Here is a 19,447-nt window from a genome sequence, read left to right on the forward strand (position 1 = left end):
TATATACATGACAAAATATGGAACAAGTGAAGACAGATGCATATCTTTCATGGGTAACTTGACCCACTATTTCTGAACATGTGAAAAACTAACCATTGTTTTGCTGTTACTGTGAAGTATTTGGGAAGAGCTGGGATTCATTTACCATTCTGATGCATTTACAGCTATCTTTGGGGTGATCAGCTATTTAAAACCTGTAAACAAGTATGAATGGATTTCAATTCTGTTTGGAATATCATAGCAAAAGATTCAATACTACAGTAGCGGAAAAAAGGACTGCATTTGAGTTTTGGAAGGGAGAAATATGTGTTACATCTGGAGAGGGTAAGACTTCTCAACAATAACAGACATAATAAATTTGAGAAATCCTGGAATCGTGTGTTAACATTTTTGAATGGGAAAAAAATAATATGCTCTGTGTGAGCGTGTGTTTCTGTGTTACGTATTTATATTGTGTCTATACAAGATGTTGTGGCTATTGTTGTCAGACGTGCTGTTTGTCTTCCATTCGAAATACAATAAAAATTCTCCTTTTATCCTGTTTTCACCTTGTCCTGTTTTTTCTCATTGTATTTCCTTGTTCTGTGCTATTGCTGATTTGTTAAAAAATAATAAAAGAAAAAAATGAATAGAAATATTGACAAAATAAAAGTTCAATTTTGGCTTTAGATGCAGTCAACAAAATCTGCCACAGTGTAAAAACTGTCAATGAATATTCAAACTCAAAGTCAGCAAATTATTGACTAAGCTGTAACCATTGTGTGGGGTAGAATAAAGTCCACAGCTTATTACAAATAAATGCGAGTATTGCATAAATATTCAGCATGATGTAGGCTGAATTACACTGATTCATGTTGTTTAGAAAGTTAACAAAAATAAGTTTGAATGAGATTTAAAAGTTTGACTTGAAGCAAGCCATACAAATATAAAATAAGCGATAATAAGATCTGCACTCAGCTCTGATGCCCTTCAGTAAAGCACCTGACCTTGAAGAAGCTTATCGGAGGTGATTCACCCTCCGTCTCCAGAGATAAGGGGGATGTGGAATATATAATAAGACACTCCTGCAGCAAAGTGAAATATCCACTGTGAAATATCTTTATTTATGCACTAATGAAAGATGGACTTAGTCCAGTAAACACAATAACATGTTCATCATCATCACAGGGGATATGTACAAAACAACAAACGTTGCAGCACTGAAACCAGGAGTTTTTCCCCCTCTTTGGTCAAGAGGGCAATGTAAAAAACTAAGACTTTCAGAATAAACAAGAGCTATTTTCTTTAAAAGAAGCTGTAACACCAAGTTGAATAACTGACTATAGTCATACAGATTGTTAATAAATGGCAAATTAGGTCAGTACCCAAGACATAATTTGGAGAATACCAATTTGACAGCATTAATTAGCACTTAATGAGAGGTTAGTAATACGATGCTCCCTCTTTTGTGTTTTTTCTCAAAAACATTTTTTTAATTAACTAAAAACTGTTTAACATTTTATTGGAAAAATGGAAACTAACTTCACTCTTTATTAACAATTCTCTGTCGATGAGAGTATGGACCATACAGGTAAGAGTATTTTCGCTCTTTAGATATTTATTATAAATTTGCTGATTTGGATCTTGCTCACTGTGTAGTATCATTACAGCATGTCCACGAATCATCATTCCCCACCTTTTAACATTAAATACTTTGCTGTTACATGACATTGTCATGCTTGTGTTACCTCAAACGTGGCAACTGATAGTTATTGCTTACAGCATCCAATCAATCTCAGAACAGCCACCATCTAACCATTAGATTATCATTTGCCATTTACTAACACTGTTGTGGTGAAATTCCAACTAGATTTTCAGTATATCCTTCAGTATATTCTTTGTACATCAAAATAAAATGTATGTTTTGTACACTTTGATTCACTTTGATAACTGTGTGCACATTGACTGGAATGATTGGTATGCTTTAATATGAACTGTTTAAATACAAAACAAAACTGAGTAATTCAGCATTGAATCTGGGATAATATACAGTTACCAGCAAATGCTAATTGGTGCACTGTAATGACGGGGCTGAACTTCAGGGAATCATACATACTTATTAGTGATCACTTAATCAACTAATGGACCGTCAAAGGCAGAGGAGTCAAGAATAGATCCAACCTGGCTTTCGTGTTCCGCTCCATGCAGGTTTTAAGTTAAAACAAGACACCCAAAGAGCTCATATGTTTTTTTTAACTTTCAAGGTAAGCATTTAAAACCTCAACCAAGTATCCCCCTGATGCCCTGCTTAATCTCAGCATTATAAAAAATACATGCTCCCTTCTGAAAAATCGGCAGTATTGAGCTGCAGTTGGATCGTGCAGATATATTAACACTGGTCTGATTTTTCTCTGCAGAGGCGTTTACTTATCATAGCTGTCTTCATGTTCTCAGTAAGTACAACTATACAACAAATGCCACTAAACTCACACACTCATACACACATCCACACACACACACACATATATACTGTATCTGATCAACTAGATAGAATGCACTTTGTCATGAAGTAACAATAAAACTCAATACTTTGACAAAACAAATTATTTTGTATTCCTACACAACATCAAATACAGTTTAAGGCAAAAATCAACAATTCTACAAGTAAAACAACCCAAAATTCAAAAACATACATCGAAAATATTTCTATTTACAATATTTGCTCATAGAAAAATATGTTCAACTTGCACAGATTTTTAAACATGACCACAATAAGACTCAATTCAACCTCAAGTGCACAAGACGGCATCTGATTTTATCACAAATCTATTGGTTCCAGGGCAGCTGTAATAAATGGACACAAGGGCATCCTGGTAGAACCGACAGGGATTGTGTCTATTATACAATTCTGCGAGCTACACAGCTAACATTGTATTGAAATATTGGGATTAAATATTTCAGAGAGAACTTGGTTTAATTTTTACACTTTCAGATACAAGAATGAGACTCAGCACAGCACAATGTGTGCACTTATCAACTGAAGTGGCTGTGCCATGAGCATTTGTTGTGGTTGGCTGGAGCCACACATGTAGTCTCTAACTAACTCTAATCTGACATTGCCTAACAGCTGGGGGATGGCCAGCGGTTGTGGCCCATTTGTGTTCTGCAGTGACCTCTACTTGCAAAGCAGTTACAGACTTTATAAGTCAGTTAGTTAAACCAACGCACCATGTTTTTTGTTTGAATGTTTGAAAATAAGAGGACATATTTAAAGTTTTTTTTATTCAGATATAACAACTTCTATACATAATAATTTATATAATCTTGTCACTTTTAGCACTTATTACAATGATTACTAAGTCTGCATGTCTTGTATAGTTTGATGCTATCCAAAGTGAGAATGACACAGTGTAAATGATAAAACACGTTTGAGATAAAAGTTATTTTTCCATGTTCTTTGTCGTGTTACTTTTTAGTGACATGAAGAAGCAATGTTGAAATATTTAAGCAGCAAATATTTAACTAGTTAAAATTCTGAATTTGACTGCGAAGAGTGTGGAGGTATTTAAACCCTGAAAAAGTGCACTGCAACTACCAGTCAACTACCAATCAATACTTGCCATGCTAATTATGCTTTCACTGTAATGATTTAGGCAAACATGTTTTGATCACCTTTTCACGGCTGTGTCTATCAATCAGAAAACATTTTCGGTAAAATTAACACTTTTCTATGAACTATTTATTCAGTCGTTCAGTAGTTACAGTAACCAACAAGCAGTGACAAGAAGTACAAATACACCAAAATGCATCTCTTTGTTTCTGAAGCTCGAACTGCAGCTAAATCGAGAGCCACTGCTGTGTAGTGCAAATGCAACCTCGGGGGTCGAGCCGTGCACACCACAGTACTTCAGCGGCTGCGGACCAGGTCTGAGGCAGCTGTCAGGTGGCATGTTCTGCCTGACTGGTTGAAGGGGAGGGCGGTGGGGGATGGGAGTGGGGTTGAACTAGTACTAAGCCAACCACAACGTGAGGGGAAACATCCAACAGTGTGAATAAAATAGAGGCAGAGGCAGGAGTTCAGAGAGGTTGGGTGTTTGGCGCTCTGGATTGCAGAGATTGAACTGAAATGTCACAGTGATTCTGTGTCCAGAGGCCCACACTGGGATAATGTGTGTTGAGTATTTACATCAGTGGAGTCAGTGCAGAAGTCATTCAGCATGACCACCTCTCAGCACAGCAGTCTGAATAGGACCGTGGTACGTGCAGCATCTGTTAATCAGCTGCTAAGGCTGGAAAAGGGTCATAATAGCTTCAAGGTAGCCACAATCATCATTTTTCATCCTCTGCAGCATGTGTGTGTTCATAAATATGTGTGTACAGTAACACTTTTAATTACATTCTTAGGTTTGACAGTGAGACACAACTGAAGCTTAACACAAACGTTGACAAAAATTGCTGCCGTCCTTGGCAGCTGTTTCAAATTTAAGAAGACCGAGTGACCTTTTCCACCGAGCAGGTCAGGAAAAGGACCAAACAGGTGGCGAAGTGTACAGGGCCAAGCAGGAGGTAAAGAACAGGAGGATCCAAAGTACACATAGAGTAGGCAGAGGTGACGCTGTTAAATGAGAGGAAGGAGAATTTGAGTTTTACTGTAACGCAGTTCTAATTTCCCATTTGCACAACTCAAATTGCACAGACAACATTTCTAAATCAATATATGAGTGGATTTCAAGCATTAACAGACATTGCAGTTGAGCTTGCATAATCATTATCATAGCCAGATCTCCATTCAGTCCTGCTAGGGAACTGCTGCTAATAATAGCACCCATTACTCTGGTTGCCACAGGAATATGTGGTATTGAGAAAAAGAGAACGATTATTCCCCCGTTGTTCATTTTTCCCTTATTTTGTGCTCTTAGACTTATTTATGCATTTAAATTCAAAATGGCTCTCTGACTAAAAACATGAAGACTGCAAGTCAGATCAGATACAGCACAGAACATCATTTAATCAAGGTGGACGCTTATTGACTGTGCTGGAGCTCAACAGAAGTGAACAAAATCAATCTGGGTTTGCGTCATGGCTTTGCAGAGCCTCGCGCTGTTAAGATTAACACACAATGCAGGGAAGTAAAAGGTGAAAACTTACATTATTCAATGAGGATTAATGTGACAGTAAATAAAACATTACTTCGCAGACGTAACATGAGGAGGTGTATTACAGCAGTCTGATCATAGGCTGTCTGAAAGAGCCTGCCTACAGTTTGAAAGTGTGTGAAAATGTTTAATTTGCAGAACACACAACACTGATTTTCCATTTTGCACAAAATGACAGGGCCACAATTAACTCTCACAAAGTGATACAAAGAGACTGGCTTTAATCTACACTAAATAATAAAAATTGGGGGACCAATGCATGCCACTGTTGTGCTGCTGAACACTCGACTGATGTTCAGTTTTAGGTTGGACTAATGGTGCAAATATTGAACTCTTTCTGCTTTCAGATCTAACAATGTTTTTCTTAATGTTCTTCTCATGAACGTTTTAAAAAAACAACACTAATCTGCCAAGTACTCCTTTGTTGTGATTTGATAACACAGACAACTAAAATGCTGCATTTTGAAAAGCTTGGCCACTGTGGAAAAACTCAAAATAAAAACAAAAATGCAATGATTTGTAAATGTCACAAACCGATACTGTATTCACAAAATAAATGTTTAAACTGAAATAAATTACTATATAAGAAACATAGTGGCTTGTTTTGAATTTGATGGAGCAACATATTGCAAAAAACACTTGGGTCCAGGCCATATTTATCACTGTATAGCATTCCCTCTTCTTTTAACAACAGCCTGGGAACTGAGGAGACTACCTGCTGGACTTTTAAGAGAGGAGCATTCTCCCAGTCTTATCCAATGTTAGATTACAGCTGCTCAACAGTTCTGGGCTTTGTTTGTCATATTTTCCTTTACATGATGCTCCAAATGCTTTCATTTGGTGAAAGGGCTGCACAGTCTTGCTGAAATATGCAAGGCCTTCCCTAAAAAAAGACATTGTCTGAAAGTTCCTGTTATTAAAAATTCAAAATGAGCTTTTATTTTTCTTATTTTGTCAAATATGTTTTCTATGTTCTATTTTGAGACTTCCAAATTATTGCACTCTTTTATTTACATTTTACACAGCGTTGCAACTTTTTCAGAATTGGGTTTGTATATCTGAGACAACAGAGTCGACCAACCCAGAGGTGAAAGGTTTTCTCTATGTCACGTATTATTCCAAATGTTCCCTATTCAAGATGAATAGGCTAACAGTTTTCCTTCTGTTTTTTCCTTTTGTTTACGTTATAAGGTGTATGAGAGTCTCATATGGCTTTATGAGATTTGTAAATCATTCCATTCTGTTTTTCTAGCTCTGGACGGATCAGTCTAAGAGACCTGTGCCTCATTTGTCTGTGTTATTTCTCAGACACACTCTGCTGCACCTAACCACTGCACGTTAGCAAGATTATGCATAATAATCCCTCAATTTCCTAAGAAAACTGTGTTTCCATTTCAGCAAATATGCATGGAATATTGAACCAAGTCTATAAAGGACAGTCTATAATCTGCAAAGGGCAGTAATATACTACACAATATGGGGCAATAATTTGTTTTGTTCAACCTGTAGCTTGTCCAGGATATAACTCCTTATATTAGGTCTCACAATCTTATATACTGTCCTATACTAGCAAAATTGCAAAAAACTATAAGAAAAAAGCAAACAACAAATTGCAATGTTATAACCTGGAATATGGAATAAGATGTAACCTTGGCCCTGGACACTAAGACCCCTTTGTTCTCCTCTTCTGTCCTCCAGCAATCCTTTCATCTCTTGTCTCTTGTCAGGGAGTTGTATCTCCGCGATGCATGGAGGCTCGTCCCCAAGCACCTTGTCCTTGCCCTCCTCCTCCTCCGCCTCCCCCACCACCATGATCCTTATCCGATTCTGGTTGGCTCTGGGCTCGCTCAGGCTTAGGGTTGGGTGTGCACGGGGGGTCAGGTTGTTGGACTGACATGGTCCTGCGCAGGTGGGTTCGTTTACACAGAAAGTCAGGCTTCGCTGAGAGACCGAATGAACCTTTCCTTAAGACCATGCGAACTGAAGGAGATTTCTTAGGTCTGGCTCTGTGCCCAAACTGAAGAGTGGAGAGGTGCGCTGCATAACCTTCGCTCAGGAACTACACATACCACACAGGCAAAGAGTTAGAAAATCTGACAAGGAGAAGTGAGAAGATCAAAGTACATAAATGTAAATTGAACTACCTGGCACTGATTTTGGTACTTCTTCGAAGGTCTGCCAACAATATAAATTTGTGAGGGGCTGAGGCCTAGCATGTTGTAAACAGAGATGTCCTTCATGGAGCCATAGGCAGAGTTGATCTTAATGTGACACTGGTGAAAGAGAAAATAACCAGTCACACACGTGTGACATTTTGATTCAGCACATCCCAAAGCTACAAAATTGTGAGTGAGAGAGTGAGAAAGATCTCACTGTACGGCTTGGACCAAAAGGTCTTATTTGCTGTATATGTTAATGCCTATGTTAATGTCAGGATTTACCTCCTGGATGAGGTTCCTGAGGAAGATGGTCTTTTGTCGCAGGGGGTCATGAACTAAGCCCTCAGAAAAAAAGATCATCCCGTGGGGGAAATTGTGCTGCGAGAGCCAGGACACCACACGCTGTTTCTGCATATCAGGACGGCCTGTGATGTAGATGATCAAATATCCCAAGTCCTGCCAATGCCTGGATGTGAATGCATAAAATCAAGCACACATCAAAGTGAATAATTGTATCATGGTGGTATTATCACAGAGAGGATGCGCATAAATCCTTAAAACACTGAGAGCTCCAACAAAGCACGCGTATTGACTATTGAATTTGTATTTTCCTGTGAACCCTTCCACCTTCTCAAGATTTACATGTAGACATACAACCACATGCATGTATAATCAAAAAGGGTAATCAGTTACCTGACCACATCGACAGCTCCAGGACGGACCTTGGGGTCGCTGCCCATGATTGACACACTGGCAGCAAAAGAGCCATCAATGCTGAACACAACACACTCCATGCCCCTTGGTAACACAGTCAGGTAGGCCTCTGCACTAGTCTGATCCCCCCTGTGGATTGAAAAAAGGAGAAACTACATATTAAAAAAAATGAGAACTTAGTTGTTACTCCCTTCAAGGCCACTATTTATGCAGCATTATCCAGCAAGGAGCTCATACTCCAACACAGAGCATAAATAAATGAAATCTTTCTCTTCTTTCTACATCTTATTTGATAATACAGCGCTTTGTAAAGGGAATGCCACGTGGATGCTTACTTGACTACCATTTTAATGGGATATACTCCTAGGCCAAGCTTCTTGGTCTTAGGTATTGTGTATGTGACTCTGCCACTGCTGTTGGTCACCTCTGTGTCAAAGTGCACCCAGCGGCCCGACTGAGGCTGTGTCATGAGCAGGATATCCACCTGAGAGGGGCAGGGGTATAACACATGCGATTAATTGATTAATGCCAGCCTAACAAAGAAACGCACACGCATCAACATAAATCATATCGCTGTTTTTCACCTTTTCTCCAGTCAGAGTGACCATATCCAAGGGGCCATACATGAAGCGACCAACCAGAGTCTGGGGTCCATCCTCGGTGGCAATGACATCATTCACCCTGTGGTTTGCTGTGACGTTCTGCAGTTAGTGACAAGAACTACCTCCATTATTCAGGACACAAATGTAACACGTAAGCCTTTGCGGCAACAACAGTTTGTCTCTGGCGCGCTACCCTGGAGTAAATTTTATGACTCATGCTGAAATGTGATTAGAAGTAACAGAAAAAAGAATCAGTGTCAGAGTTCAAATTAAAAAATTTAAAGGATATTATTGCATAAAAAATATATCTAAATGTGCTATGAGCAACATTTAAACATTTAATAATTCATTCATTCATTTATATGGTTAAAGAACAGTCTGCTACAATTGTTTGATGCCACGTTTGACGTGCTCGATAAATGTGTGGCGTGCCTCAAGGGTCTAACGGTGCTTTTTAATCTTTGTTAATCATTCTTCAAATATCTGTAATTATTAAACTAGACTTAATGCAGTGAATTATTACTCTGCTCTACAGCTGCTGTAAAAATGGTAGAAAAGAGTGCTTTTACAAAACATGATGATGCCCTCTTGAAACTGTCCTTCGACCTTTTAGATGTAAAAACTCATAGTTATATCATTACATCCGAAAACACATTTGTGCAAAGGTTCATTATTATTAGTGCACCATTAAAATGGTAAATGGCCTGTATTTGTATAGCGCTTTACTAGTCCCTAAGGACCCCAAAGCGCTTTGCACAACCAGTCATCCACCCATTCACACACATTCACACACTGAATCCTTAAAAACACATATGAGTGCTCTTTTTCTAAACAAAACAGAAAATGACATTACTTTACATTACTGTATATAAAGCATGTATAAAGACTTTACATCCACTTTATTTCTGTCTGTAGCCTTTCAATTTAAAAAGTTAATAATAACAAGGCAAGAACATATTCCCCACATTTAAAAGTAAATAGTTTAGCATAAAAGGAATTTGTCAGATTAATTACCAGATGAGAAGGGATAACATATAATATATATCATGCTAATTTATTTATTTATTTATTTATTTTGCCTGTCCCATTTGGTTCTTTAGCCATCAGAATTATTTTCTGAAAACCAACAAGGATACCCAATGGGCTTCGTCCCATCCTCGACCTGCGAGTCTTGAACCTGTATCTATGAATGTACAGGTTCAAGGTTCAAGGTACAGGTTCAAGATGCTAACACTCAGACAGCCCTTGAATGCGGTCGGCTCGGGAGATTGGTTTGCAACAATCGATCTAACAGATGCTTATTTCATGTGGCTATACACCCAAAACACAGGCAGTTTCTGAGGTATGCATTCGAGGGCGTAGCCTACGAATACCTAGTGCTGCCGTTCGGGCTGTCGCTCGCTCCTCGTGCCTTTACGAAATGTGCCGAGGCCCCTCAGAGAGAGGAATCCGCATCTTAGCCTACCTAGACGACTGGGCTCTCGTAGCTTGCTCCAGAGAGCAGGTAGAGACACAGCTGTCGCTGGTTCTGTCACACATTCAGACACTGGGGTTCTCTGTGAACTTTCAAAAGAGCTCGCTAATCCCGAGTCAGCAGATTACTTTTCTCGGTTTGGAAATATGCTCGCTTTCCAGCCGCGCGCGTTTGTCGGAGCACAGAGTGGCCGCGTTTCATCGCTGCCTCGCTCAGTTTCATTTGGAACGCAGGCTGCCTTTCCAGACGATATTAAGCTTGTTGGGCATGATGGCATCTTTGATCGCCGTAGTGCCACTTGGACTGTTAAAAATGAGAGCGTTTCAACGCTGGACTCTCTCTCACCGTTCGTGTGCATCGCGTCACCTCCGGAGGAGGCTGCCGGTAACCGCGTCTTGCATGCTAGCTCTCAGTCCTTGGAGGGAGCCCGGGCTGCTCCTGTCTCGCTCTCTGCTGTTATGGTGCAGTGTTCATTTTCTGTCTCTAAGATCCACCCATGTCCCGGGCGGGCCACCTGAACCTGGGGCCCGACCTTCTCTCCACGGGGGGTCCTCTGGTGAGAGAATGGAGGTTACACCCTTTAATAGTGGCTCAGATTTGGGACCTATTTGGCAAGGCGCAAATAGATCTTTTTGCTTCTAGGGTAAATACTCACTGCCCCCTGTTCTTCTCCATAATCGACCACGATGCACCCTTGGGCTTGGACGCGCTAGCGCACCAATGGCCAGACGTGCTCCTGTATGCATTTCCCCCAGTGGAAATGATATCTCCAGTTCTAGAGAGAGTGCGTCGGCATTCCCTCTCTCTGATTCTAGTTTGCCACCTAGTGTGATAGCGACAATTCAGAGCGCTAGGGCCTCATCTACTAGAGGCTTGTATGCTTACAAATGGCGAGCCTTCGAGCAATGGTGCCAGGACCGCCACACTCTCCCATTTCAGTGCTCTATTGTGGATGTTTTGACATTCCTGCAGGAGCTGCTGGATAAGGGCCTTTCATTTTCGACAATTAAGGTTTATTTGGCAGCTATATCTGCTTGTCATATTGGCTGTGACGGGGTGACACCAGGTACACATCCCCTCGCCATACGTTTTCTGAAAGGAGTTCGCCGGCTGAGGCCCGTGCTTAAGTCCAGTGTCCCTGCTTGGGACTTGTCTTTGGTGCTGGAGGCCCTTTGTAGCCCCCCGTTTGAACCCATTGAGTCTGTGGATATGAAATTTCTTTCATATAAGACTGCATTACTTCTCGCTTTGGCAAAGCGAGTGGGTGACCTTCATGCGCTCTCTGTGCATCCCTCCTGCACACAGTTCTCTTCTGATGGCCACAAGGTCGTATTGCATCCAAATGCTGCCTATTTTCCCGAGACCATGCCTGCATCTTCTAGCTCAATGGAGTTTGAGTTGCTGAGCTTTTGCTCCCCTCCTTTTGCATCTGAGGAGCAGAGGAGGATGCATTCTCTTTGCGTGTGCTACGCACCTACATTGAGCGCACTCAGAATGTGCGTTTATGTGACCAGCTGTTTGTCTGCTTCGCTAATCCAAATAGAGGTAGAGCTCTGTCAAAACAGAGGCTGTCCCATTGGATTATAGAAGCTATCTCACTGGCATACGGCACCGGTGGTCTTGCTTTGCCCCACTGAGCAGTTTGGCTCGGTGAAGAGCGGCTATCGAACTGAGGGATGACTGTGATGACAGCGGCTACTTGTGCAGGCGGGGCCGTGCGCTTGTCATCACACATCATCTGCCTTAAAGGCGTGATTAAAGGTTTCTTCAGCCAGGACACGCGAGGGCGTTATATCCCATACTTATGTGTTGTATCTCGTTCCTCTCCTTCAGGGAACAGAAGTTATAGACATAACTATTCGTTTTTCAAGGTTTGTGCTGTATCTAAGGGAACGTCTTCTGTGGATTTAAGATTTCTTGATTTTCTGTCATGTAATCTGAGATGACTCTACAAGAGTAAGTCTGCCTCATCATTTGTTGCAGGACACCTTGCTCCACCTGTAGCTGAGGATTTCTTTATGATTAAGGGTTTATTGTCCGGGGACATGATTAAGCTCTGCAAAGTGAATTTATGAACAGATGCCTTCCTGATGGTAATGTATAATGTATAAGAAACAGAACATCTAAAGCACCTGAACTATTGTGAACGTCCACCAAAATCAGTCGTCACTTTTGTCTGTACATGGCCTGTCTTTACAAGCCTTTGAGACAAACACAATCAGAGGGAATGAGATGAAGAATAGCCATAAATTTTCTGCTTTCATGCCCTGTTTTTCCAAATTTCCAAGTCCAGCTAAATACTGCTGAAGAGTGCACTGTGGGACCTTACAGAAAAGCATGCTAACTCCCTATTAAGCTTCCTTGTCATGTTCTATTCTCCATATTGCACTATTCAGTGAGTACCTCCAAGTGTGCCAGCAGTGGAACACTAATCCCTAAATCTCTTCTTGCTGAGATGGTTGCATTTTAATAGCATATTATGAGCGCGCTAATGTATAATTCACAGACTCTGTTGTGGGTCACCATGACAGAAACTGTAATTTTCCCTCCCTAACGTCTCTGTCATTTCTGCAACCTCAACGTTATACTGAAGAATTTTAACAGCATACAGTGCAAGTTTTATCAGCCTCACGAAGCTAGTATTTCAATTTTGGATTTATGTTTGTACACTGTAACAATAATTGATCAAAATAAATTATCAAAGGGGCCAACTTCTATAAATAAAATATCACAGGTGTACAGCCACACGCGCAAACAAAAGCAGCAGCAACGATAAATTTATTAACTCAATCGTTGTTTACTGGGGTTGTTTCATCACGATTAAGAGGCTCAGATGACATTTCATTTACTTGAAAATGTTCTGCTGTTTATTGACAACACTCAGTGAAAGATAATGGAGCATCTGCACATGACAAATACAGCTAAATGCTAATGTGATCAACCATGTTGTTGTTGTGCTTTACTGTCTCACCACATCGGCTAATGATAATTGATTTAAAGGATGTGACATCTAACAACGAAGTTCAATGTTTCCAGCTGCTATCCCGCATTAGCTTTGTCAACAGTTAATTGTCTGCCAGCAAGAGGCGTCACTTACTCATCCTGTGATGGCAATGCAGAGAGAGAACATGTAAATATATATGTGCATACCTGTGCGTGTACATGCACCAGCATACAGTTTAACAAGATCCCAGCCTGCAGCTATGTGACTTGAGTGCATCACATGGCTCAGCATAGATTTATTTTTTGTGTCATGAACTCTGTGTGGTATATGTGAAAACAATACGAACAAGCAACTTGTGGCTAATGACACCATCAACTCACAGACAAAACTATGGAGGACACGAGTTAGTGAGTCAGACACCTGCCTGTTAAAGAGCAACACACGAGAAGCAACACACGAAACAACTGCCACAGTAGTGGTCCCTCTCCAGCTGTGACAAAGGCCTCTTACCACAGCAAGAAACCTTTGAAATAGTTGCCAAATCTCTCCGAATAACATCGCCCTGCAACAGATCATCTGGCTGTGCCCGGACTGAATCGGCATGGGGCTGCTTTAAATCTACACGTACCGACTCATATCCAGGACGGGGGCAACTGCTTTCAGCACTAACATAAGAATCACATCACTTAGCTGAGGTGAGGCATGAACAAGTCGACACCGAGAAAAAGAAAACCTTCAAACTCAAATATAGTTATGTTTCCATGGCTATTCAGTTCTATTTATAGCCACATGAAAAGCAAGCAGGCACTAATTTTGTGTTTTTAGAAAAGGGATAGCAATGTGACCTTGATTATTCTACTCGGCAGGGTTCAGGAACATCGAACAATTGTGTGCGTCTGCCTGCATCAGTGATTCAAGGTGAATGTGTGGGAGTATTTTAAGATTTTTCCAGCTTCAGATCATTCATGGAGGCCAAAGACTTAACTACTACAGCTTCAGCCGTCTGTAATACCCGTATTTTAACCCTGATTAAGTGCATGTTACAAATTAGGGAAAGATGACTGAAATCAGATTTTGTCTACTTAGAACTTTTACACCCTTTTTGTGTCACTTCATCTGCATCTTGCAATCGAACCCAGTTGTTGCAAACAAAGGCATTTAATTCTTCTTTTTTTAATTTGGATCAACATGCCATCGTTGGTCCATGCCTTAAAGGCACAGCCAATCTCTTAACCACCAGATTTCTGGCTGGCAAACCTGAGGCTCATCACCTAATCAACACCCTGCAGTATATATACACTAGCTCGCAGATTGTTCGTTCAATTGTTGTGGTAGAGAGGAGCCTTTCTCGTTTCCCAAACTCTTGCTCTGATCGCTAGTTTGCTAACCTGCTATCTTTGCGTCCTAGGTTTCCTGTGTGAGCCAGCCAAACCTGTGTCAACTCTGTCTGCTGATTGATTCGACAGCTTGCCAACCCTGCCTGCCACTCTACACGTCTACAGTCTTTGCCAGTGTCAGCCACAGCTGAAAAAGCCTTTTAACTAGACTCTAGGATCATCTTTTTAGTCAGCCAATTCTTGATTCCCAAAACACTGAACATCACGTTAATCTGGTATTAAGGTATATACATCCAAAAAAGGGGAATTTTAATTTTTTACCCTTAGTTTGACATGTGTCCTCCTTCTAAGCCACTTCTCACGGGGACCAGAGGGTGAGAAAGGAGCTGAGTCCAAGTTGTCTGCTTCCTTTGCCTTTATGCAGTCACATCGCATGAGCTGTTAATGAATACAAAAATATTTAAAATAAGAACAGGCATTTCCATAAGATAACACAGGTTTGTTTAACAGTAATGCCACTACTGTGATGGTGGCATTACTGTTAGCTGATATACTGACGAACAGTGCATCTAAAGCCTTAAAAGAGGTTCATCGTGTTTCTAATTCACAGTTTTGTAGAGAATTACTGCATATTGCTTGACTGAGGCTCTGCTTATCATTTTTGACCAGGTGGCCTAAACATCAAGAGAGAGTTTCCATAAAGACAGCAACAGAAAGTCTGACAAATGACTTTTCACACAACTTTTACATTCTGTTACAAATCGTAAATATTCTGCAGCACAAATGATGCTGTACGCCAAGGTTTATTAAATTCCTAATGACTTCAATAGAGCTTTGTTTACTTTGTGCATCTCTAAATCGTCTCCACTGTCTCACAAAGGCAACACACAGCAGATCGAGCCAACACGAAAAGATTTCTTTTCCCTATGGAAGCTCTGCTTTCTAATCATCTGTTTTAAAAGAGTGCCAGTGTTTCTAGAAGTTTTTCATAAGAAATAATGTGATTAAAAAGATGTTTTTCAAATGTATTTACTGGCATAGTGTTCATTGGTGTCTGAGGAGTTACAGATTCTCCTTATCCTTGTTATCATAGGTTAAAGCTGAACTGCCCATAATATTTTTATGGGCAGTTCAGTGGGCAAAATGTGGCATAAACCTTGTCAAGGTTCACTGCTTAATTCCAGCTTTACTGCTAGAAATATATACTGCCAGCATGTTAAGACTCTCCTGACCAAATGATGGGTCCGTATGACTAACTAAAGTTGAGGATGGTAATATGGAAATGACTACAGCTGAGCCTAAGCTGAGAACATATTTGCAGACTTTTGAAATCCTAACCAAAGACTTGGCAGCACACATACATTTTCAAACTTTTGTAGATTTCAGTCATACGCTTATTGAATTTATTTATAAAGCAGACTAAACCACAAAATCAGACATGTCCATATTTTTGTCATATCAAAGAGCAAGCTTGATAAAAGGGTTTCAGTTTGTCAGAGGCTCAGCTGTGATGGGTCAGATGAATCCTGAACAGCTTCACATAAGATCAAGCACGTCAAGTGTAACTTTGCCTTGTTTTGCACATCATGTGTGTGTGCATGTGTGTAAAAGAGTCCTTTAGAGAGTCCTATTTCATGATTTCATGCTGACAGCTGAAACACAGCTGGACAAAAATGTGAAGTTTGACTGGTTGTGGTTGTTGTGGACTTTTGGAATCAGATCAAACTCAAATGGCTGAGTTCCTCACATGCCATCCATTCAATTACAGTGAAGCATGCTCCCATTTACAGTACAGCTGAACCTTTTTCTTCATCTCTGCTAGTCTGAGCGTGAACGATTCTCTGCGTTCTGAATTAGCCTTGTGATAGACAGGTGACCTCTCCAGGGTGCAGCCCTCCTCTTGGCCTGTTACAGCCGGGATAGTATTCAGGCGATCCACGTGACCCTGAATTGGATGAGTGGTTAAGAAAACGGATGGATGGACTATCTCCTAGTGTGACAAATAGGTCAAGTCATTGTATGCTCTTTGAATTACACATTGTATGAAATGTTTTACATTAATAAACTCTTTCTCTTTTGTCCTGTTATGTAGAGAACAGGACAGTTTATTGTTTTAAGCACACTGCATGAAATGCCAGTGCATGAGTCTAAAAACGCCACAGTTTATTCTTATAATGTTAAGATACACTGTTTCCAACTTGACACCTCTGCTCATTATCTCCATGTCCTACCTCCCACACCTTTATCGTTGTTTTTGTTGCTATATTGAACTGCTTTAGAGAGCTGAACTTGTTTTTGGTCTATCTCTCAGAAAGAGTCCAGTGGATGACGCTTTTAGATATTTAAATACAGTTAGGTAAAAAGAAAGTACAGCCTCTGTCATTTTACATATTATGATATAATACAACCACAATTCCAAAAAAGAGTCGCAAATAAAAACAGAATGCAATGATTTGAAAAGAAACTGGCAGCAATTTACCATCTAATTTCCTTTGGAAACAGTAAGTGTGTACATAGACAGAACGAGGATGGATAGGTGGATGTGTTTGTATTTTTAAAAAATGATGGTGGTTCTTTATTTATATAGGCAATAGGCAATTTATATTTCATCATTTGCAGGGAATGAGTGAAAATAAGATTGAAAATATCATCAGAAGTTCAAAGAATCCAACGAAAACAAAAAGCATACCTCATCTAGTGATCATGTCCAGATCAAAGCTGTGATTAAGGGTATAAGTGAGCTGCAGGATTTAGTTAGTCTTCAATTTGAGCTGCAAAAACAGCCATTTTCGAGAACACTAGTTTATTAAATATGCTGTGGAGAAAACAATACTGTTATTAGTAAGGCTCTCTCACCTGCCGAAGAACAAAAGCTGCCACGTCAGTGGACTCCCAGTAGGAGGCGTGAAAAAGGTGAGGCAGAGCCACTGTTGGAAACGCAGTCAGCACATCAGGGCAGTACAGAGCATAGTCCAGCCTCTTGGAGCCCCACCAACTACTGGAAACTGAAACATAAACACACATCCTCATACTTAGATGGGGGGACTGAGGTCACTTTAAAAGCTGTGAAAACTCATCAACTTGAATTAATCTCCAGAAGACAAATGGAAGACGACGGCGTGGCCTTTCTGTCTCTTTGTTTTCCTCCCACTCACTGTTAGCGATGGTGTTTCCAAGTTGGCCCATGGAGCAATTCGACATTTCACTTTCCACACTGGTCACACTGGCTCTACGCCCCCCCTCTTCTCCTCCTCCTTCAGTGTCGGTCTCAGAGGACTGCTGCGAAGTCGGCCCTCCGTGAGTTTGCTCACCTTCCAAAAACACATTTGGATGACTTTGGATACTGTCTGCTATAGAGGGAGGGGGGGAAAGGGGAAATACAAGAACAAATGGAGAGGGAAGAAGAAAGGAAATGCTTTGATTACAACAAATGACTGGTCTGAATCTTTAAATCAATGCTGCTATTTGCCTAATAAGCCAGGTTCTCGCTGTGTATTGACTTGCTTTGCATTTTATAAAGCAAAACCAAAGACAAGCACTATGTATAAGTGTGATAACAGACGAAAAGCTTGTTCCACACTTTGTGGGTTTGAATCAATTTATTAGACTGTATTTGGCATTAGCTTTGGGAGCCAGAAAGCATCTTGCTCTTGGTTCCTGCGGACAAGTAGAATAATCTATCAGGTTGAGTTCCTCGTTTCCCCCAGCAAGGCTCTACACTGCATTTTCCTATTTGTTCTGTCTTAATACTGAAGGTCCCAGAGACCTTGTTTCACTAGACATCCCAAACATAACAGTTTTCTCTCACAGACCCTAAAAGAAAAAGCATCATATGATTATTAATTCAGACAGCAGAGAGGCAAAGGCCTATCAGCTCTGTTCATTAGCACATTTATCTTAACAGCTATAAAAGATTCAGGACAAAAGGAGATTGACGCTGAATGTAACAGAGCTTCTACCTGAGAATATTCTCTGACAAGCTGAACAACAGCAGCAAAAGAAAAACAGCTAAAGGCTCATCTCTTTGTTTGAGAATGCTCCCTTGATGTTTTCTGCTTTGACCTATACTATAAAACTTTTTTATCTCTTGAGAGTAATGATTATCCTATTACCGAAGCCATTTTTTATGAAAGTAGAATGGCAACTACAAACCCACCATTACATCTCTATCTCTCTTTCTCTCCTGAGAGCAAATGCTAATCAGAACACATCGTGTCTGGGCTGGTCTTTGATCGGCACTTCGGATACAGCATACCCTTCACAGTTTCTTCTATCAGTTTACTTCTACTTGTGCCAAACATAAACATTAACATTACAGATAAACATCTGTAGACATTGTGGATGCCTGCCTCTATTCAGTATCTTCAAATGGCCGTGATGTGTCAAAGTCATTATCCAGAATTTTCAGTTTGTTTCACAGCTTGTTATGCTCACGTTAGCCCTTTCTCTGCTGTTGGATGGCTATAAATATGCCAGCAGATGAAGCCCCATGTTGCCTGTTTGGTTTGAGAAGGATGAGCAACTGCAGCAGAATACAGATTAACTGCGGCTCTCAGAAACATGGGGGAGAATCAGCGGTGGTTAACGAATCCCCGCAGTCGAGGCAAAGAATAGTCCACATTCGGTCTGTTAGGAAGATGATGAAGAAATCTGACACATACTCTGTACTTATCAGTGCCGGGCATCTGATTGCCAAATTTTCTGTGTCACAGGTCTGTGTTATGTGAATATATGTGGGAAGAAAAGACATTTCTAGATGAGAAGGGAAAAATGTAACTGTTCAGTATTTTAGGGGTGTTTTAAATGAAGTCTACCAGTTTAAAATATAACTTCAATGTTGTGTTACATAAACACATTTGTGTGGTGATGAGCATGTGGGGTCCTGCATTTGTTTGAAAATGCAGTCTTTTAACAGATAACTACTCAAATCTTTGCAGTTCGCATTACTGGACATTGTTTTTACTTATGGCAATATTTTTTTTTAAGGATATGTACTGGGGATGACACAACGATTCAAAAACAGGATTGTTATCTAACACTGTGCTGTGGAGAGCAATCTTTCATTATCGGTCCCCAACTCAG

The 19,447-nt window shown here is 40.4% G+C and overlaps 1 protein-coding gene across 2 annotated transcripts in view; it reads right to left on the reverse strand.

Moving 5' to 3' along the window:
* Nucleotides 1-3,249: 3,249 nt before the first annotated feature.
* pitpnm3 (PITPNM family member 3) overlaps nucleotides 3,250-19,447 on the reverse strand; it is a 102,303-nt gene continuing 86,105 nt past the window's right edge. Inside the window, exons 11-20 of one of the 2 annotated variants that reach the window (XM_013912486.1) lie at nucleotides 17,521-17,715; nucleotides 17,222-17,370; nucleotides 14,687-14,803; nucleotides 8,593-8,709; nucleotides 8,344-8,492; nucleotides 7,988-8,137; nucleotides 7,577-7,760; nucleotides 7,280-7,408; nucleotides 6,785-7,194; nucleotides 3,250-4,594 (exon numbers count right to left, since the gene is read on the reverse strand). In XM_013912486.1, the coding sequence (XP_013767940.1) occupies nucleotides 6,859-7,194; nucleotides 7,280-7,408; nucleotides 7,577-7,760; nucleotides 7,988-8,137; nucleotides 8,344-8,492; nucleotides 8,593-8,709; nucleotides 14,687-14,803; nucleotides 17,222-17,370; nucleotides 17,521-17,715 (1,526 nt within the window). In that variant the 3' untranslated portion in view covers nucleotides 3,250-4,594; nucleotides 6,785-6,858. The remainder of the gene's footprint in view (nucleotides 4,595-6,784; nucleotides 7,195-7,279; nucleotides 7,409-7,576; nucleotides 7,761-7,987; nucleotides 8,138-8,343; nucleotides 8,493-8,592; nucleotides 8,710-14,686; nucleotides 14,804-17,221; nucleotides 17,371-17,520; nucleotides 17,716-19,447) is intronic. The other variant, XM_013912487.1, reaches the window with a different exon arrangement.

This window comes from Pundamilia nyererei, unplaced genomic scaffold, assembly GCF_000239375.1.
Source record: "Pundamilia nyererei isolate P.nyererei 1_Seehausen unplaced genomic scaffold, PunNye1.0 scaffold00091, whole genome shotgun sequence".
Taxonomy (NCBI): Eukaryota; Metazoa; Chordata; class Actinopteri; order Cichliformes; family Cichlidae; genus Pundamilia; species Pundamilia nyererei.